This window comes from Ziziphus jujuba, chromosome 9, assembly GCF_031755915.1.
Source record: "Ziziphus jujuba cultivar Dongzao chromosome 9, ASM3175591v1".
NCBI lineage: Eukaryota > Viridiplantae > Streptophyta > Magnoliopsida > Rosales > Rhamnaceae > Ziziphus > Ziziphus jujuba.
This window is the reverse complement of record NC_083387.1, coordinates 22,649,038-22,671,648: the sequence shown is the minus strand read 5'-3', so window position 1 is coordinate 22,671,648 and position 22,611 is coordinate 22,649,038. Positions and strand designations below refer to the sequence as shown.

The 22,611-nt window shown below is 29.1% G+C and overlaps 2 protein-coding genes across 3 annotated transcripts; one reads left to right on the top strand and one right to left on the bottom strand.

Annotated features, from left to right (window-relative positions):
• Window positions 1-894: 894 nt before the first annotated feature.
• Window positions 895-2,283, bottom strand: LOC125424360 (heavy metal-associated isoprenylated plant protein 26). Its single transcript, XM_048481563.2, has 2 exons — window positions 2,009-2,283; window positions 895-1,508 (listed from the first exon to the last, which is right to left on the bottom strand). The coding sequence occupies exons 1-2, from the start codon at window positions 2,087-2,089 to the stop codon at window positions 1,125-1,127; spliced, it is 465 nt and encodes a 154-aa protein (XP_048337520.1). The 5' UTR covers window positions 2,090-2,283; the 3' UTR covers window positions 895-1,124.
• A 14,631-nt stretch (window positions 2,284-16,914) lies between these two features.
• On the top strand, window positions 16,915-18,686 carry LOC107427333 (probable BOI-related E3 ubiquitin-protein ligase 3). 2 transcript variants are annotated; one of them, XM_025076960.3, is made up of 2 exons: window positions 16,915-17,775; window positions 17,893-18,686. In XM_025076960.3, the coding sequence occupies exons 1-2, from the start codon at window positions 17,380-17,382 to the stop codon at window positions 18,457-18,459; spliced, it is 963 nt and encodes a 320-aa protein (XP_024932728.3). In that variant the 5' UTR covers window positions 16,915-17,379; the 3' UTR covers window positions 18,460-18,686. The 2 variants fall into 2 exon arrangements, with proteins under 2 accessions (XP_024932728.3, XP_015893200.3); XM_016037714.4 differs by having other exon boundaries at window positions 16,920-17,775; window positions 17,896-18,686.
• Window positions 18,687-22,611: the final 3,925 nt, after the last annotated feature.

Genomic DNA, 22,611 nt, shown 5'->3' with positions numbered 1-22,611 from the left:
TATTCCAAAAGAAGTCTAAAAGAAAGTGGAGCCTAAATTATTGATAATATATGTGTTTGAATGCTAAAATAATGTCTACACCAATACTTGCAAATCTGTTAAAGATTACAAAAAATAATAATAATAATAATAATAAATAAAATAAAATAAAAAAATACAATACTTGATTTGTCCATTGCATCTGGTACCTTTATCTCGCCATTGTGTAGAGTAGCTCAAGGTTTTAACTTAAGGGTGTTCTTTCTGATGGTGTTTTGAAAAGGGAATGGTTCCCGTATAAAAAAACTCCATTTCTCAAGCTCTACAAGGAATGCTATTGTGACCTTTACCAAATAAAAAGGAATGCTATGGTGCTAAGGCTATCCTAAATCTTAACCACTTGGTTGCTTACAACACATTACCCCCACTCCTTTGCTCCATAATCATCCCTTGACTTGTCAAATTTGGTGCACATCACATCATACAAAAATGGTGGTTGAATCTCAAAGTTATTGTTCTTCAATTATTATTCATTTGAATTTTGCCTACGCAATATTCATATGTCAGTTGAGTCGCCATTTGAAACAGTATATACCTACTCAACCAACAGGATTTTTCTGTGTAAATGCAATTTGATACTAAATCCCCCATGGCATTATAGCAAGTATATGTTCTCAAAGTACAAGCTAGTATCCAAGAGAGCTAGAGTTTTTCTTTTTTCTTTTTTTGTGACTTAAAATGGAAAAAAAATCCTTATTCGACTATAAATTATATATTTCAGATGGACCTAAAAGTCCTTCCCGACATAAAAGTTGTGGTCCGCATGGCCATATGCATCACATCCTCCAGGCTTCCATCGCATTATCCCCCATAAAACGCAATTTTTTCAACATGGAGACCCAAAAAAGTCAAAACTTACAGCAAAAATATATATAATTAAAATTCGACAATTCCATTTACAATCAAAGATACAAACAAACTCCCCCAATTAGTTACTGATAAGATTCTCAAACAGATCTAATCACAAACTTGACCGACATATAAAAATTGAAAAAATTCACAACCTTACAAATATTCCGAAGGACCACTAAGGAATCTACGGCTTCTTAAAAAAATATGATTGCATATTAATAATGTGAGCACGGTTACATAATAGTACAAGCGGCGGGATTTTCATCACTGAAAGCTGTAGTGTACCGCACTTCCGTGGAGCTCGCACGTGCCAGCTGGCTAAGCTGAGGGTCCTGCACATTCCGCACGTACCCAGCCGGAGCTTTCTTATCGTACACCCCTTGTGCGTATGGATGAGCGACGACGTCGTATGGCACATAGGGCCACAGCTCGGCCTTCTTGCCCGTCCGATGTGCCATGCGGGCAACAACCTTGGACGGCTCTACGTATCCGATGACTGTGACCTTGTTAGCTTTCCGCTCCACATCCACCTGTTTCACACCTTTCATTCCCTCCACCGCTCTCTTCACCTTCCTCTCGCACCCTTCGCAGTCTATCCTCACCTTGATCTCCACCGTCTGATCAAAATACAAATCACATCAGTCGGTTAGTTACATCAGATTACACGCGGTCACGGAATCAAACGCTCAGAATTAAATACAAAGTTTTCCTTGATGGACTTCGATTGATAGTTAGCAGAAGAAAAAAAGAAAAAAAGAAAAAAAAAAAAAAGCACGGATATCAGAGGGATTTGGCTGTCTCAGAAAACTGAGCAAAAGTACCATTGCTTTTGGCTTTATTGGTAACACAAAATTCCTAAAAACCAAACAGCAGAGCTAGCTAAAAGTAAAAACACTATAATTTCCCTTTTTTTTTTTTTTTTTTTTTGCCCAGCATAATTTCAATTCTTTTCTTTTGCTAAAATTGAATTAGACCAAAAAAGAAAAAAAGAACAGTAAAATCAAAGCGTTATTGAAAGATCTGATCGAGCAGAAGATAGCTCAATTTTTGAATTGCATGGGAAAAAAAGGAAAAAAGAAGAAGAAGACAATTAAGGAATTGGTTTAAGAAGGTGTACCTGCAATTGCTTGCGCTTTTTGAGCTTATTACGACCATGGGAGCAATCAAAGAGATAAGAAAAATGATCGAGAGCACCCATTTTTGTATATCACTTTTTTGGATCAAACAGAGAGATTTTGGATACGAATTTAAAGAGGAAAAAACTAATGTGAAGCTGCGGAACCCTAGAAAATATTTTGAGAAGCTTTGTTTTAGCACACTATGAGAATGATAGAAACGTTTAGACAGTAATGAGAAGGTGGGAGAAGGAGGGGTCCTCAATTTATATAAGCAACGCTCGGCTTCACTCCATACACACTATCTTTACTATTCTATGATCTACTACTACTACTATTACTGCTACTACAACTTGTCTCGGAATCCGGGTCGTAGTTTGTTTCTAACAAAACCGAAAGTTAAAAATAAAAAAAAATAGAAAAAAGACAAACGATCTGGATCGTCGGTTATTTTGTCCGTTGGTGTGGTTCAACGCCACGTGTCCATATCAGGCTCGGATAAACATGGAGAAGGTAATGTGGGGAGGTTATTTCCGATTGACGAGGCTACTCCATGCAGCCACTGAGTGACTCCATACACCGACCAAGTGGGTCCTTTTTCTATTTTGGCGCGATTTAGGGGAAGTGTGGACCCCACGGAGCATTCACACATAAAATACGCGCTTGATATTTTGTTTTTTAAGTGTACAGTTACGAGTCAAGGTGTACTTGTGTGATTGGATGGTTGGCTTCGGGGTTAGGGACCGCGGGCTTTCAAGATGGGTCCCGCTTGTTGGGTGAACGGTGGTGTAGTCAGACGATGGAGAGTGTTTGGGTACATGCATTTGTGATTGTAGATTAGTTAAGGGAAAGATCTAAAATGTTGATAATTTCCGCTATGTTTCTCAGGGATTTCAATTTTTTGTTTTTTCATAAATTTATATAAAAAAATTAATAGATTAAGTTCTTATAATTTATGTCAAAATTTTCAACATTTTATGAAAAAATTTATTAAAATATTTTCATTCCTTCACAATTTAGTTAAAATTTCTATAATATGTGCCGATATTTTCAAAGTTTTCACTATAATTTTTCATACAATTTTTAAAATATTTACTGAATTTTAATTTTATTAAAATTTAAAAATCTGATTGAATATATATATATATAAAAATTTAAATAAAAAAAAAGATACTGAAAGTACTTGTAAAAGAGAGTATATGAGAGAAACTAGACAAAAGTATTATAATAGTATATTGGTAATGTCCATGACACTAGTCCACATATGAGAATGGGTGTTGTATTATTCTGTTAATATTTTTTCAATTTGTTAGTTAAACAGATAAAATATTAATTAAATAAAATAATTCTAAAATTTTAATAACAATATTCTTTTATAATTTTTTATTATTTTTTATAAAATTTTATTGATATATCATAATAATTTGTGATACTTCTATTAATATTTTCATGTTTTGAAAGGGTTGGATATTCCCATCCATATCAATACTTTAAACCATGGATATGGGAGAACATGGTAAAACATGTGCGGCTAGTTCTTTTTTATTCTTTTTTGTTTGTTTTTTTCCATTGAATGGACCTTTCGCCAGGACTAGGAGTGGGCCTAACAATCTTTCTTTTGAAAGATACAAAACATTTGAATTAATTAAGGCTAAGATTTCGGTAACGTTAATTCATTTATTTTGAATTGGGTAAAAAAATATTTATTAAACTATTTAAGTTTTATTGTTTTAATTGAGAGAATGTATGAAGAGAAGCAAACCATATCAATCCCAAAAAATTATATTTTTACAACTTTTGAAAATTAGCATAAATAAAAAATAAAAATTATGTCGCAACTTCTAATATTTCGTGAAAATATGTGTAAGTATTTTTTAACTTTTCTTTTTCAATTCTACACTTTGTTTTTTCAATTTTGTACTTTGCATAATTGGACCACACTATCTTGTAATAATAATGTTTTAAACACATTTAATATATCATCATTTCATTTAATTTGTATATTTATTTTCACTTTTTTTTTTTTTTGGTAACTGTAAAATGGATTATTTTACTATGTTTTAATTGAATTATCCATATCTAATTTTTATTGGATTTTCAATTAATAAAATAATAACATGTAACTAATAAACAAATTGACAAAATTTTTGATACTTGTGCAGCACTAACATATTTTGTTGTATCGTTGCAATTGTAAATATGTCAATGTTATTTTTACTCATTTTTTCTAAATCTGTGTATATATTTGGAAAATGTTATTCTTGCTTATATAGGAAATTCAATGGTACATACTAGTGTTCTAAAATGCGGGAAAAGGCGATGTTTGGGCACAGCATGATGTTTTTAGATAACATCTCGCATAATAGTAAAATTTAGAAAAAAACGGTCAATGCTGTGTTAACCGTCTAATGCGTGCCTATGAGCTAAAAGGCGCCAGCCTTTTTGTTCAAAGTTTTTTTTTTTCCTAAGATTATTTTTTAGAAAATGTTAAAAAACAATCCATAAGAATTAAAAAATAAAAATAAAAACTAAAAGATATTGTTAAAAAATGAAAAAAAAAATTTAAGATTAAGTTTTTTTTTTTTCTTAAACCAAAAAAAAAATGATGAATAAGAAAAAGAAAAGTAATAAATTAGAGACTCTACTAGCAAATGATGCTAGTAATGCACAATCATGAATTCCGAAGGTTGTAATAATGATAAAATGGAGAATGATATGTTACCACCTAAAAAAATTCTAAAAATGCTCAAGTTGAAATTATAGAGCACGAGGAACATGATTTTGTATCGGATAGCACAGAAGATGAGTTTGATGAAAATGTAGATATTAAATTGGAGTCCGATAAAGAATTAGACAAGAATTTAGATTATGATAATATCTAAAATATATATTAATTGAGAAATTATTAGGTACTTATAGATTTATAATTTATGTATTTTGAAACTAATCTGTTGTTAGAAACTTAGAAAATATGAATTTTCATAAATCTATTATGATCAATTACATATTAATTTATATTTATTGCACATATAAAAATAATATAGACTTATATATATTTTGATATTTAAAATATGAATTATTTTGTTTATTTAGTAGTATTATAATAATTAAAATAATACTATAATTATGAAATGTTTTTTCATACATAGGCTCGTAAGGCTTAAAATTTGACCTTGCTGTTTTGCGACGCCTTATGCTTTTTAGAACACTGGTACAGCCATCTATATCTCTTTATCGTGCAGATGTTCTAAAAAAATAATGGCCTTTAAATAAATTGTTGTTTTTGTATAATATTATTGATGATTTATTGTGATTTTTTTGAAAAAACTATCATCTTTTAAAATATATATCTAATAAAATAATAAGAACTTTCCCACCGTAGAAAGAACTAGCTTATGTATTCGTGGTATTTAGTAAACAAAATGCAATTTTGTTGTGGATGTTCAAGAGAGGGCTTAAGTGCACATTAAGCTATTTTTATGGAAGTTGGAACAGACAACTCCTAAATTATGGCTGTCTCCTTTCATGATTTATACATGCAAACCAAATTAAAAGATCCATTCTCCTCTTCTTTTTTCTTCTTTTTTGGGTGAATGACCCATACTCCTCATTATTGGTTATGCAAGCATCCAAACACATGACCATACGACTGGTTGGGGGTTCTTTCACGTTTGTTGCACCCTCTTAGGCGACAATTCAAACGTCCTTCTTTAAGCTTTTGGTCCCTATTAAGTGTCATTTATGAAATGTCGGTTTTGGTTTTTAAGGCTCAAAAACTGTTTCTAAGAATATTTGGATAGCTTTCTTCAATAACAACTTATAACAAACCTAGAGAAACATAAATTTTCAAGAAAATGTAAAATATCCCAAAGGGGTCCTCTCTCTCTCTCTCTCTCTCTCTCTCTCCAATAAAAAAATAATTTACAATTATAGGAGTTGTGAGGTGTGTAACAAACCGTTTGTTGTCAAATATATTTTATTTTATTTTGATATTGCATATTATTATAACTCATTCTCATTATTCTTATTTTCACCAAAAAACAAAAGCAGTCATTATTTGTTACACTGCCTATGACATCTAGTGTACAAGAATTTGTTTTCCTAGAGACCTGAACTTTCCATTCCTATCAAAGGACTACAAGTATGGCTTTTCTTACTTAAAGTAAATAGTCTAGGCAGGCAATGTGTAAAATTTTTGGAATAAGGTAAAAACTTGTACTAGCCGTCTCACTCTTTCTATCCTTTTTAGGTTTTAAAATACCAACAAAATCGTTAATGTAACAAAAAGTGCCTAAACCCCCTTATTGGGTTTTGTGCATGGGCCTCAACAAGGACTGCATTCAATCCCTTTCCAGCCTCTCAAAGAGAAATATATAGAAGTTTCTTGTCCTCTATTTTTTTCTCTTCTCTCTTTCAAAAGTTTTTGTTATTAAAAAAATAATAAGAAGAAAAATATTTGATTGACATACTTCAAAATAATCAAACCATCTATCTATTTACCATCCCTAAACCCCCTCGTCCACTAATACAAAAATTACATAAAATTTGCAAAATGGAATGTGTGAACGCCAAGTTTGCTCTTTTATTTTTATTTTTTGTATTTATAATTTGATTTAAGTTAGGCCCATTTGCATAATTCTTTGACAAATATTGTGGCAAACGTCATTGTTGCATGTTAATTAACATAGATGATCTATACGCTTAAAAACCTATGCTTTTTTCCTCGGACGTTTCGGAATGTACAAAATTTTCTCAAATTTAAAAACATTTTGACCGTTGGAAATTGGTGCCTGTCCCATACGCAAATAGTATATAAAACGGTGAGTAATGGGGATATGTAAACCGTTAATTTTTATTATATTATAATATAAATGCTCAATTCAATTATGGGAAAATAAACAACCCGAGGTCATCGTATTCATCTGTCTCTTTATATAAAATAGCAAATGATGTAGAACTACAATCTACAAGAAAAAAAATATAATATGGGTTTGAATAAATCAAATATATTATTATATGTGCTCAATTATTTATACCATGTTTTTATGATGAACCTTTTACTTAAAAAAAACATATATATATATATTCAATGATGAAAAGTAATCGACTTGTTTTTGCCGTCTAGGTTCAAAGGCTAAACAAATTTCAATATATGTTGCTGCCACATGGAAGTCCATGGCGCTATCCCACCAAAACAATTGGAACGTAAACTTGTTCAACAAAAATAATAATAAACAATAATAATGGGAACATAAACTTGTCCGTGTCAACAGCTCAAACTTCATTGTATAATTCTATTTTATTATTATATTGGAAAGTATTTTACTTTCAAAGAACTAATTTTATTGTATTTTGCGACTTAGATAAGAATCTTATTTTACCACCATTTAAGCCTCAATCAGATATGGGCTGGCTTATAATTCTGGGCTTTACATTTGGAACTTCTCTCGTAAAATAGCTTTCTATGTGCATTCCCGGCCCAGAATTGATTTTTATTTCGTATAGAACAAAAAATGTTTTTTAGAGAGACATATGTCACATATTTATTTTTTAATCTAACAGTGGAAAAATAAAAATTATCGTTTTTTTTAAAAGAAAATGAGAACAGATATATCTCTTTTTTTTTTCTTTTTTTTTTTCCAGTTTATCAAAACATTTATGTTTGCTTTTTCCTAAAAGGAAAAAACGAAGAAAAGATATGCAGTTTAGATTTCTGTTTTTTGGAGTAGCCATGTTTGGTTATGAAGATTTTATAGGTTAAGGATCTGTGAATGAATTTCCAATAATGAAAAATATATTTAGATTTAAAAAAAAAAAAACCTTAATATAAAAAACACAATCAGTAGCATTTGAAACCAACTAATGTAACTGTTTTCCCATTAAATCTTTTAAAAGTTGCAACGACCATCAATTCTTATCAATTATGTACCCAAAATCAGATTTAAAAGTGGATTTTTCTAATTCAACCCATTTAATCAAATTTACCTCTCTTGATTTTTGTTGAGTCCTATTTGGAAAAAGATCTGTTTTCAATCCAATATAAACCTGCCAGATAATGCTCTTGCATCGTATTATAATTACTATTTTATACAAATAAAAAACAAACTTTATAAGCAATGCCATTGGATTAACTCTTTTATCATACCTATATAGCCCAACCGATGTGACAATCTGTGAAAGATTAACAATAAAATAGCATCACATTGGTAGGGATAAAAATTATTGGTGATAAGTTAGTATGTATAATAATATATCTTCTTAGTTCTTTTTTTTTGGTTGAGAGGACATGGTTAGTTTGGTAATTGGTAGTTAATATTTCAACAATTCTAAAGGCATTAAAATGTTTACCGACATTATTTTATCTATTTCGGTGTCAAATAATGTCGTTTACTTTTTATATTTTGCCATAATTAAATTCCTCTCTAAACTTTCAATCAACCTAGAAATAAAGAAATTAAGAAAGAAAAGTTATATGATCCAGTTAATCAGGCCGTTTTCTTTTTCTTCTGTTATTGTTGATGGAAAATATTTAAGATTTTTACTCTTATAATAGTAGTTGTCAAAGAAAACATCATATAACACTACTACCCAAATTATATACCAAGAAAAAAGGCAGGAAACTAGAGTCTTCAGAGACCCTCTATGATGCCAACAAAGGTGGTCAATGTGTTCATATATATTTTTCAACACAGATTTCAAAACCCCATCTTTCAATTAAACCAAAAAAAAAAAAACATTGTTTCGGCAATTCGTTACGTTGTGTTGGAATTCAGCTTCTTGGAAACCATAACCCAACTACACCTCAAGTCAGCATTTTTGAAAACCAACGAAAACAAAAACAAAAAAAAAGAAAGGGAGAAAGTTTTGGTTGATTTTCTTAAAGAAAAACCGCTTAGCTTAGCTTATCAAAAAGCCTTATTAATTAGTACGGCACAAACGGACAAAGTGTATGATTTCATTAATTTCAAATATTTATATATTACCAACCAAAAAACAAGAAAAAAGAAAAAAGAAAAGTCCCACTCAATGAGTCACCCATATACATATTGTACACATAGCCACGTTACCGACTACTGACTGCTAACAAAATGAAAAACAAAACCGATGGATGGATGGATGGGATACAGTCAAAGATGCACGAGAAGCAGACTCAAAACTTATCAAAAAAAATTATCAAAATTCAAAAAGCTGTGGCTTTTTTCTCTCTTTTTCTTTGTTTTCTTTTGGGGTATTTTTCTTTCTTTCTTTCCTTTTCTATTTTTTTTTAAATATATATTTTTAAAGCATGGGAAAAAAGAGACAATTTTGCAGAGAAAGAAAGAAAGAGAGGCTCTTGTTCTAAAGAAATTTCACAAGAGTTGCGTGTGTGGGTCTCCAAATGTTAGAGAACGTGAAAATCAAATCTGACATTATTTATCACATTAACCAACTCCTTTATCAAATCCTCTGCATACCACATGGACCAAAATTTTAGCTGTGCCTTTTTGCCCAAAAACTATTCAAACTCGTAAAATGTTTTTCTTTTTTTTGATAATGCAAATTTTATTTTTGAAAATTCTGTTATAGTAATATTCCATTATTGTTTCAATTTAATCTTTTCTTAGTCAAAACTTTAGTCAACTTGTATATTATTTTCACAATGCCCCTTATGTTCAAATATTCAAGCAACCCGTTCACATAACTATTATGGTTTATTTATTTATTGACTAGTAAATTGTAATTATTGTTTGAAGCAAATATAACATAAAAGTAATTAACGGGTTGTTTGTGTAAATAAGAGAACAGACCTTAAAAAGTGTTTTATAAGTTAAATGTACAAATTGATTAATAGTTTTAACTAGTAAAAAAGGCTATATATAAAATTAACTATTAAAAAGGCTAGTGAAACAAAGATAAAATATGAAGGACTAAAGTGAAATAAATGATACAACTTGAAGGGCCATAATAAAATATTCCAAAGCATTTCCGCGCAAAAATGCAAAACAAATAGGAAACTATATTGAAATTTCCAACCCCCCCCCAACGAAAACCAAAAAAAAAAAAAAAAGGCAAAATGTTTAATCTGTATGTTTTGTCTTTTTGTTTTGACAATTATTTTAGGGCTTTTGTGCAGGGTTGAACGTGCTGACTGGGAAGAAAAAAGAATTTGTTAGAATATATCCATATATATATATATATATAGAGAGAGAGAGAGAGAAATAGAAAGTATTAGTTCAGATTCTTCACGTTACTACAGAGAGGATTGATTTTTTACGTTGAACATCAAGTTGCTTTGCAAAGTGCAAATAAAGAATTCTGAACGAAAAATCAATTACTATGAAACATAACAAGATGAATTTAAATTAAGCTATAGACCTTTTGAAATTGGTTTGAACACCGTCAGCCAAGTTGTTCATTACAGACAAAATGAAATAAACAAATTTAACTTTTTTTATCACAAATACTACAAAGAGAATTTTAATAATTATTATTAGAAAGTTTTTACAAGGTTACAAATGTGAAAACATATATTAATTTCTCTTTTGTATGATAGGTAAGAGATATGATTGCTTAGACAGTGGAACACCCACTTGATATTTGGATCCAAATACACCTCACCAATTAAAATAAAATTTTTAAAGGTCTCTATGATATAATTGTTGACGAACAGATCCACATGTCCAAATTATAGACTTATAACGTGCATTGTGGGACAGGAAAAAGATATATAATACATATATATGAACTTGATTTGCTAAAACATCAATTTGTACAAAGCCCACATACGGCTGCTGCACAAACAGAGACAAAAGAAAGGATTGAAAGCAGAAAAAGGAAGAAACAGAGCAAACTCATATTGATGTTGTTGCTGTGGGACAAAAGACTTGGTAAACCCATACAGCCTAAAAAGTGGACAAAAACCCACTTAGGCTCTCTGTGCTCATATGCTCCGTCAGAAAAAACCATTCAGGTGGTCCTCTCATTCTCAGACCAACCAAGCTAAAGTGGTCTTGCTCATTTAATTTTCACCTTTTAAAGTCTTCCTCTTATTTAATATATATATATATATGCCATGCCTTTAAAAAATGCTCTCTTTTCTTTTGGTGGGGCCATATTGAGATTGATTTTTAAATAGACTAGACCATGTATCTTGGGCAATTTTGGTGGGTTTATAAAAAGTGAAGGTCAGGAATCTTTGTAATTTTAATGAATTTTGGACCTAAGCTAAGCTAAAACCTATATATATGTAGTCTTTCTCTATGCCGTATCAGTTCATCAACTCCTTAATGTTATTTTTTTCGGTTTCTTGATTTTAATAAAAAAAAAGAAAAGAAAAGAAAAATTAGGTTTGGGAAAGTGCTTGCTTACCCCAGAAACTTCATGGAACTCATATATGACCACTTTGAACTTTGAATTGCCACCATCATGGAACTCTAGTATGTCATTTCACCAACATATTCCTTCAACCATGGCGTTGAAACTTGACATTTAATTTTTTTACTTATCCCTACCCTCGTGGTTTAAATCTACTAATTTATTATTTTATTAGGCTACCAGAAAAGGTCAATCATGATTTGTTTGAACCATGAATATCCTGGAATTTTCATATTCAAGCGTTTAGTTGGACAAAACCTTGTATACGACAATCATTGTACAAAATTAATGATATGATGATTGCATCACTCATAGTTGAAATAAGCTTATTCGATTTACTTTGCATGTAATTATTAGCAATTGCACATATAACATGGTAATAACATGGTAACTCTATGGACAACGGTGTTTAGATGCTCAAAATCTTACCCATATACTATTTATATTTTAACATCCAATAATAAATTTCCAGGCCAATGACTATAGAATGTCCATATTATTTCGTACATAATTATAAATAAGCCATTGAACTGATGACATGATATAACACCGTTGCATGTAAAAAAAATTTCACCGAAAGCTAGAAGCGTGTTTCTCAAGTCCCCTTAGCAAAAAGCTTAAACAGAAAAATATATATATAAATTTAAAAAAAATAAAAATGGGGAAAGGTGGAGGAAGAGAGAGTTAAAGGACATGGAATACGAGAAAAATGGGGGTTTTGGATTTTTGCAAAAGGTAAAGACTAGAGAGGTGAATTAATAATAGACATAGTCAATGAAGTGAGAAATGGGTTCACATGGATTGCACCATTGGTTGCAGAAGAGCCGCCCAAGAAGAGAAAGGGCTCGTGGGATATGGTGGGTGGCCAGCACATGGGTCCACACTCCACCACCACCTTCACCATACACCATCATCATTTTCTTTCTTTCTCTGTTTTAGATGGTAAATTTACTATGTTTTTCTGTACCAAACAACAAACAAAATAAAGAAAATGAGCTATATAGCTATGGTGATTCCTTTCAATGGGAGTGGTGCTTTGGGAAATGTAACAGTGTATTTGTTTTTTGGGTTTGGAGCAACTTAGAAATTGGATCATACTTCACAATTTCTATGATTTTGCTGATGACATGCGTCAGGTTCAAAATTTAAGATGGAAAAAAGAAAGTTGATAAAAAAAAAAAAGGAGAAAAACAAATGGATAATGCAATCAAAAAATGACAATTGTCCTGCAACTATTATTAATTTTCATTGTTTGTTCAAATGTTACTTTCTATCATTTTAAAATTTTTTTATGGTCTAAATTATTACTTTCTGTCAATTTAAAGTTGATAAAGATGAGAAATCAGAAGGATATAATAAAAATTTTGGATGTGAGCTTTTAGTGACTAGAAGATTCTACCATTTATCATGAGCATTAGAAAAAAACTTAACAAGGAAATATTTATTCACTTTTATTATCTTAAAAAAAAAAAGTTATGATATAACCATATACAATGATTTTTTATTTGATACCATATAATGTTGCACTTTGTCATCAATTTGTTTATAGTTTCAGCTTTTTATATTTTATCCTCCATAATCTCCATTTACAGTCAATGTTTTTTTTAAGTTTATAAATATTGCAATATTAGTTCAAAATCTTCATACCTTGGTATTTTAACTGGTAAATTGTATATTAATCAAAATAATTTTTTAATTATAATTTACCCTCATTACATGGGGCGCACATGTTTTTAACAATTAAAAAGTCAAGATATCAAAAGGAGGAATGGTATTAATATAATAATATCTTTAAAATAAAATTAGAGTGTTGATACTAATTCAATTCTACAAGATAAATTGCAAATGTATTGAAACTATAAGGAGTAATGGTATTAATTTATCAAAAGGAGTAATGGTATTAAAAACCTTATATTATTATCAAAAATCCTATAAGAGGTAGCAAAATAATATGTCATTATTTTACTGTTTTGTATTGAATTTCACCTATTTTTTTAATACTTTACTTATTTATATTTAGTTTATATTATTTTTTCAACCAATAAACTTATAATCCATTATTTTTGCTGCATGGTAAACAGATTACATGTTTATAGAAGGATCCAGCATGGTAATTAAATTGGATGTGTTATCGAAGGATGCTTATAATTAGAGGATTTGTGTTAATCAAATTGTGCCATGTCAATAAATTTGATACAAGGATTTTATTTATATCATGTCATCATTGTTAATTGGAAACAACTCTATCATTCCTCAATTCGTGCTGATTTCCTTTTATGGTTTAGAATTTAAAATTAAACAATCAAATATGACAACTAAATAGAATTGCTAATTTATTAATTTTACCCAAAAAAACAATTCTAAAATAAACCAAAATAATATATTATATACCTAATAATTATTTAATAATCTCAATAATTAAATAATAAATCAAATTGAAGGAGAAATATTTTTGGTTGTCATGTCCTGCTGCAAAGTCTACTCAAAAATTCATTTTTTGGATTGTAAAATATTTGAATCAAACTAATCACATATGGTTTTTATAATGAATATGTAAGAAAAGCTAATGGATTAAATGACAATAAAATATTTCATGAATAGTTCTGTGGGCACTAAAATTGGTTGGCAATTATTTAAATCCTATATATAATTACTATTTTAATTTTTCATTTCACTTGTTTTATTAATCTTTAATATTATAAAAAGATAATTATTGAGAAGCTATATATTATTGTGGATATGCATTGGGATTTTTTTTTGTTTTTTGTTTTCCTTTAAAAGTTATAAATTAGCAATTTTTTTTAGTGTTGTGCGGATGAAAAATATTTTTATTTGGTGTTGTCATAGTTGATAGTTTTATTTGTAATTCTAAACCATAAAAAGGAAATTAATATTGATTGATGGGCATTAGAGTTGTATCAAATTTAGCATTGATGACATGTTCAAGTCTAAACCCTTTGATCAAATTTATTGACATGGCACAATTCTATTGATCCAAGTTAAAATTCTCCATCCCAAAAGAAAAGGAGAGGATACATCCTGTTTATAAATATATATACATATATTTATATTTATAAACAGGATATGTATATATATATATTCAGATTATATATTTGAATAGTGGTACAAACACCAAATTTTACTATATCATTTAGTGAACAATTTGTTTCCCATAACATTATTTATATATATATATATATATATATTTTTACTTCTTCCCATTTAATTTCGTAAATGTATAAAATTTGAAAAAAAAAAACAATTTTTTCATTGGAGATTAATAATTTAAACTGCATATGGCAATTTCTTGCTTATTTAATTAAATATTTATAATTAAAACATTTCACAGACATTTTGTGAATTGCAATAAAAAAACTGAAATCGATCAAGAAATATATTTGATTTATTGTCTTACCAAACATATTTCTCATATTTAAGTTTTAGTCATTAATTATTGTTAACAAAATTATCTAACAATCATAGTTTTATATTTTTGAAATAATAAAATTGATTCTGAATTAAAAATACCATATTTGCATTTATCAAAAAAAATAATTCATTTTTACGAGATACAAAACATATTTAGGACCCTGACAATACAGCAGCCGAACATCACAAAAATGAAATAGATAAATGAAAATTGAAACTAGATTAGATTTAGTGATTGAAGCAACTCTAATTGAATGTTTAATTTGCTCAAATAAATATTTTGAAGAGTCAAATTATATATGCCTTTAAGTAGGAAAAGAAACTAAAATCTAGTTTTTTTTTATTTTTTTTTATTTTTGGATTATCTATTCACTTAACACGCTATAAACTGGATAATTGTCTTTCTCATCAAATATGATCAATTATTAAATTTAATTGTGATAGATTAATGATGAATATTTATAGTATAAATATTATTAATACATACCTTCAAACACATTGTATATTTTTATTGGATTGAACATGATATTAAGATATTTTTTTGATTAAATACAATAATTGGATTCTATAATGAATATATTTGTTGTATATATATTATTTTTATTTGAAGCACCGGTAAAGGTTGTAGACGGGCATATATATATATATATATATATATATATATATTTACTTAAGATTCAATGAAGTTTATTTTCGAAATTAAAAAAAAAAAAAAACATATTAAGGTTGTGTACTGCACAAGTCACATAATAAAGTATTAAAAAGGCTTCAATTTCATAATTAAAAAATAAAATAAAATAAGCTTCGAGTTTAAGGGTTTTGTGGGGATAAGAAGATTTAAATTTAAATTTTGATTTATTAAATATTTTTTAAAATTTTGAATTAAATTTAACGCATTCTATTAATTTTTTGTAGTAAACGTATCTTTTTAAAATAATTAATAACAATAAATTAAAACTCATTGGAGTATATTTGTTTTTAATTATAAATTTGAAAACTAAATAACATCTATGTTTTAGTTAAATAATTAAAACTAAAAGTAACTTATTTTTCAGATAAATAACAAATTGATTATTCACACACTCAACTTACATAAAAATAGCTAATTAAGAAGGAAAAATTGAGTTATTTCTTTGCCTTGTCTTTTATGGAAAGTGTTTAACTTCTATTGAATTAAAAATTTACAATTCTCAAAATTGAATACTCTTTGTCTATTGAAATAAATCATAGCATTAATTAACACAATAAAGTTATAACCACTTACTTTTAGATACCAAATCTAGTCCGGAATAAAAAAAAATATATTAAATACCAAATGGTTATGGTGTATATCATTAATTAACAGTCAAAAAGTTGATAAAAACAAATTAGATTGTCTAACTTTACTCTTCGGATTTTCAAACTTTCACCAAATTAATAACTTGCCAAAAATTCTCAAGTGTAATTAGCATTTTCCCATAATAAATGAAAGAGCCAAAATATATAAATAATAAAAAATTGAGATTTTTGATTACCAAAAAAAAAAAAGAAGAGATTTTTGTCTTTTTGAAGGTAATAATTTTTTTCACCCTAACTTTTTTTTTTGGGGTAAAATAAAAAAGATATTATTTGGCTAGCTTGTTCTACCAAAAAGCAAAATACTCACCAAACCAAAACATATCAGTAAATTCTTCTCTCCATATTATATTTGTCAAAAAAAAAAAAAAAGGTGAAAGAGATAGAGAGAGAGAGAGTGAGAGAGAGAGAAATAAGGATCCTATTCTTCAGTCTTTCCAGATGACCAAAACTGACAAAATCTGTGATTCTCTCTCTTAAATAAATAAAAATAAAATAAAAATTGAAAACTGACTGATTCACAGACTCTCTGCCTCTCACCCACTTGGAATTGAATTTCTTTATTATTACTATTATTATTATTAATATTCAAAAACAAACGCCTCTCTCTCTCTCTCTCTCTCTCTCTCTCTCTCTCTCTCTGTTGAAATCTCTGACCCGATAGTTTAGTCACAAAATCTGCATGTGTACGTCGTTGCTTACCGCGTCCCATACATATCTCTTTTAATGCTTATACCACCCATTCACAGATTACACGATAAAAGGCAAAAAATCAAAAAATAAACCCTCACAAAATTAAATAGGTCAGCATCCTAGGCCTTTTTTCTCTTTCTCTTTCTCTCTCTTCCTAATTTTTTTATTCACTTTTAATTCAATCACAATCCCTTCTCCTATTTTGTATTTATTATTCACTTTCTTAAATTCCACCACCCCACAACTTCTTCTCCCATATAAATATGTTTGCCCACTTCTACTCCACCACCTTTGTTTTTATATGGTCCTCAAATCCATAGCAGAACCACCAAGAACCAGAAGAAAAGAAAGAAAGAAAAAAAAAAAAAAAACACAAAAGACAGAGAAATAAAAGAGCAAATTTTTTATGCCCATCTGTGGGATTTGAAGCGAAAATCGATCTGGGTTATGTTCTGAAAGATCTTTGAAGAAAAGGGTTTTCTTTTTGATTCTGAATTTTTGTTGGGACTTTTTTTGTGGGTGGTGAGTGTGTGATTATTTGGAGTGGTTAAAAAAAAAAGGAATGGCTATTCAAGCTCAGTTGTATTCGGAGAATCTAGGCTTTCCATTGTGTGGTTCTCAGGATGTGATGATGATGGATAATGGTTGTGGTGGTGGATTTGGTCAGTTTGCTTTCAATGTTCAACAACAACAACAACTACAACAGAAACTGCAACAGCAACAATTACACATGCAAGAGATTCAAAATCAGCATCAGCATCAGCAGAGGAATCAGAGTTTCTGGTTTTCTGAAAACAATTACCCTGTTTCTGCTTCCAAAAACAACAACTTGTTAACCACAACAACCACCCCCACCGACAACAGCAGTACGCATCCTTCAATGGCTTGTCCTTCTCATAGCTTAGTCGCTCAAGTTGAAAAGCACAGACAAGAAATCGATCAGTATCTCAAATCACAGGTCAGGAAGATTTCCTTTCCAGTAATCCAAACCCATCACTGTAAATTTCTCGAAATTAGTTATTAAATTAATTTTTTCAAGATTTTTAAATTTATTTGTTTTATATATTGAAAAAAGCAGAATGAGAGATTGAGATTGATACTGCAAGAACAGAGAAAGCAACAGATAACGACAATGATGAAGAAAGTAGAGTTGAAAACTCAGGCCATTCTAAGACAGAAGGATGAAGAAATTGCCAGAGGGGCTTGCAGAGTAATGCAACTTGAGGATTTGCTGAGGAAATTGGAGATGGAGAATGAGGCATGGAAAAGAGTTGCACGAGAGAACGAAGCCATGGTTGTTTCTCTGAACAACACGCTCGAGCAGATGAGAGAGAGAGCTTCTTGTTGTATGGTCAACAAAGAAGCAGAAGATGCAGAGTCGTGCTGTGATATTGGGAATGAAAACAGAGGAGGAGAAAAAGAAGAAGAAGAAGAAGAAGGTGAAACAGGGGACAGTGATATGGAAGGTAAAGGGTTAAAGATGTCTATGATGGTTTGCAGAGGCTGTAATTCTCGAAGTTCGTGCATTCTGTTCCTTCCTTGCAGACATCTTTGTTCATGCAAAGCTTGTGAAGCTTTTCTCGATTCTTGCCCTGTTTGTCGAATGCCTAAGAAAGCTAGCATTGAGGCTTTGATTTTCTAGGCTTAATTTTCCGAGGGAAAAAAGAGAAAAAAGAAAAAGAAAAAACAGTAAAAAGAGGATCAGCATGGATCATGAACATAAGATTACATAATGCAATCAAATTTTCTTTGATTTTTTTTTTTTTGATTTTTTGGTTTAGGGGTCTGTGAATTTAGACTTATTTTGTACTTTTTAGACAACCAAAATCAAAATGGACAGAAATTATAGTACAGAGCATCTTTATCTTTCATGGGTTTGTTATTATTATTATTATTATTATTTTGTTTTCTTACCATAGGAGATTGATTTGATTATTCATATCGGGTTGTGTACCAGTTTTCTTTGCATTTTTGCCAGAGCAAGCTTTGCAATTTCATTTTTTCACAAAGAAGGAATTGAAAGCAATGTCAGATTTAACAGCATGCATTTCACAAACATGAAAAAAGAAATTTTACTTCTTGCATAAAAAAAAAAAAAAACGTTTTATTTACTACTCATATTATATATAAATTTGGTTCTGTTAAAAAAAAAATGTCTGCAGCAATAGGAAAAGGACACCCTCTTAATTATAATGCTAAAAAAATGTCATAGCATCTTGCAGTGCACACTTTTTCCTAGTTTTGGTGGTTTTGTACTTGTCATCTTTTGGGGTGCCTTGAAGATTGTTTCGTTATTGTTTTTTAAATGGGTTCCCAAACCTTTTTAAAACCAATACAAGCATGCTTTTGGCAAAGTATTGTTGGGTATTTTTTTTAAATCTCCTTTCTTAGTCAACAATCAAGATTACAACATTATTCTAATACCCAAAATAAAAGAAAAAAAGAAAAAAAAACAAATCATATCCAATTTGCTTCTCCATTTCAACCTTTCATATGGTTTTAAACAAATATATAACGTTTTTTTAATAGCATTAATCAACACATAAAATATATATATATATATATATATATTAAAATCTGTCATAATCCAATAAGAAAAAGCTAAAAAATAAATTAATTAAAATGTGATGAGTTGGGCAATTTATTGTAAGAGAAAATTTGGATGAGATGGAGAAAAAGTCGTGAAAGGAGAGAGTAAGATAAGAGCCAAAGTTGGGCAAAGAAGAAAAGGACGGGCATCGTTGACAGGAGATTCTGGTCCCCGGGAGCTGTCCTCCTAATAATCCGGTGATTTTTTCAGTATCCGTACACCCTTTTATTATTATTATTTATTTATTTTATTTTATTTTTACAGTGGGTTTTTTCCGTTTTCGTTTTTCTAGAGTGCAATGGGAGTTGTGTAGTCGGTGATGGGGTGATGTGGGTCCCACAGGGTCTCGAATGATCCGACGTGTGTGTATGTGTGGGGTTGTGTCTGATATTTCGCTGTTATTTCTGATTACGTTCGTGTGGGTCCTGCTGGAGATTTGGTATTCTTTGTTTAAACGTAAAAAAAGTAAAGAGTGAGAGCGAGAGCACGGGTAAGAGACATGGAATTTCACTGTGTGGCACTCGGTTATGCCACGTCATCATTTTCAAGCAATTTCCTGGTTTTTTCTACTGGGTCCATTGACGTACTCATTACTGTTGGCCTTCCATAATTGTATATATTGCTGCTGCTGACTGATATTCAAGACTTTGTTTGTTTCGACAGACTTTTTTGACCCCTCCATACGAAAAAATAAAAAAAAATAAAAAGTTTTATTTTAAAAAAATTTATAATAATACAAATATTAAAATTTATTAATACTGAGTACATATACATATTAGTCCACCTCATTAATTGTTTAAGATTTTTAGGATAAATAATGCTTCAATTTCGTAAATGATAATTTTTTTTTTGTTTTCTTTTTTTGATAAATCCAATTTGATAGAGGTTTGAGATTTCGACACTTGTTTTTATTTTTTATTTTTCTTAAAAAAATTATTGTGGGATAATTTATAATGATGAATGAATAGACAACTATACCATCCCAATCTCGAAGAAGGCCCAATTTTTAACGTTGCTACTACTTTTGATAGAGGCCTTGGTTTTCAAATCTTGACAAAAGCCCGACAATGAAGGGTTGGACTAACACTAATTCAATATCTACCAACTTTTTCTTTGTAACACAAATTTCATGCCTATTACCAAACACACAAATTCCATGCCAATAGAGATCCATCATTTAGCAACATTGTATTAGTTGTGCCAAAATTATCAATCAAATCAACCATCAATTTTAAACGAAGATCTCAACAAAACTTGGTATTAAACACAAGAAATAGATGATTATTTTCATAGAGGAGGTCCCCGTGAAGGATACGATATTGTATCTAACAAGATGATTAATTAATCTATTGAAATTAGAATTGAGAATAACAAGGTAACTTTTTTTTTTAGTGATAAATAAAGTAAAAGTTGAAGATTATAAACTTAATTTATTGAAAAGGTTAAAGGAACTTTAGAATACATATTTGAGTCCTAGAATTTGAATTCCTTCACATAAAAGAATATATACATATATATATATATATATGAATCTACTTCTAATCTAAGAATTATCTAGGTTTCTAAACGTCTAATTTCATATGGTTGTAATCAATATAGTGGTTGAGATTACTTCATTAATATTTTTCCTTTTCACGTAGTATGGTTATTTTGTTCATCCAAATGTTACTTTACAAAAAATAAATAAATAAAATTAATTAATTAAAGATCCACGTAAATTACTTCTTAATAATTTATTTCAATTTATATAATTTTTTTTAAAAATCTTTATTTCTATAAACATTTATATTACGTTGTTTAAATTACCATTTTAATTTGGGGTGGTCTTGCAGGGGAAAAAAGAAGAAGATAAAATATATAAAAACAAAGGAGATTTTTTTTTTTTGGGGGGAAAAGAACAAAAGAAAAGGAGTCTAGGGCCCCAAAAAAACAGAAAGTTTATGAGAAACAAATAATTCATAAGTATTGTTTTTTTATAAATTGATTAATAATTTATAATATATTGTTATATATATATATATAACAAATATTTTATTAAAAAATACAATTTTCAGGGTAGATGGTTCCAAAAGGTACCCCAAAAAAACAAATATATATATATATATATTTGATTTTTTTTTTTATCTACTTCATGAACATGGTTTCAATTTTTTTTTTTTTTTTGTAATTCTATTGGAAAAAATATATTTTTAATCATTATCTTACTTTGCAGATTTTGAAACTATTTTATTACTTCCCAAAAAAATTGTTTTTTCTTTAATCTGTCCTACAAAATTTTAAAATCTTTTTATTTCATAGAATTTTCTTTTTTACGAATTAAATAAAATTTATTTTATTTTATTAAATTAAAATCCATCATTTATGATAGTTGAATTTTCATTAAAAAAAAAAAAGATCTGATCTATTGTTAGAAATTAATGATAGACTTTAGATTAATAAAAGTGAAATAATTTTCAATGATGTCTCCAAAGTTTACAAGGTTAAATCATGACCCTTCCTTTGCTATTTGCCACATGTTTTCTAAAGATTATATGAGAAGAGGATTTATATCCTGATACAATATTAAATAATGATTATTCAATATCAAAGAAAATTTTTTTTTCATAAGATAAAGAGGTCAATTATGTATATAAATTAAGAGTAAAATTATTTATTCTCATTCGTCAAAATCAATGACTATTAAGGCTGGATTTTTTTCACAGGATAACATTTTTCATACATTTGTTACATTTGTCATAGAATAAACATACACATGTTTTTGTATTTGTGTGGGAATGAAAATAATATTGTAAAAAGGATTTAAGATAGAGAATATATACTTATGATGGAATTTGGATGAAATAAATACTTTAATTAATTTTTTTCAAAAAGCACGACAACCATATTAATTATGTCTATTAGATATAGAAAATGAAAGGGATATACATAATGGAAAAAAAGAAAGCAAATTTTCCCTTCAATTCTTAATTTCTTTACCATTCAAAATTTTTGTGAAAGATTAGCATTAGGATTACCATCACAAATTATAAGGATAATATATAATTTATTTTTCTTAATTTTTTAACTAAAAGAATATAAATAGGACTTTTGTTGCTTCGGTAAAACGGCAAAACCCACAAGGGTGTGGACCCAACGGCATAAAATGTAGGCCCAAACCGGCATCTAATTTTTTTTCATGGGGTCCCTTAAAGAATACGAAATTAA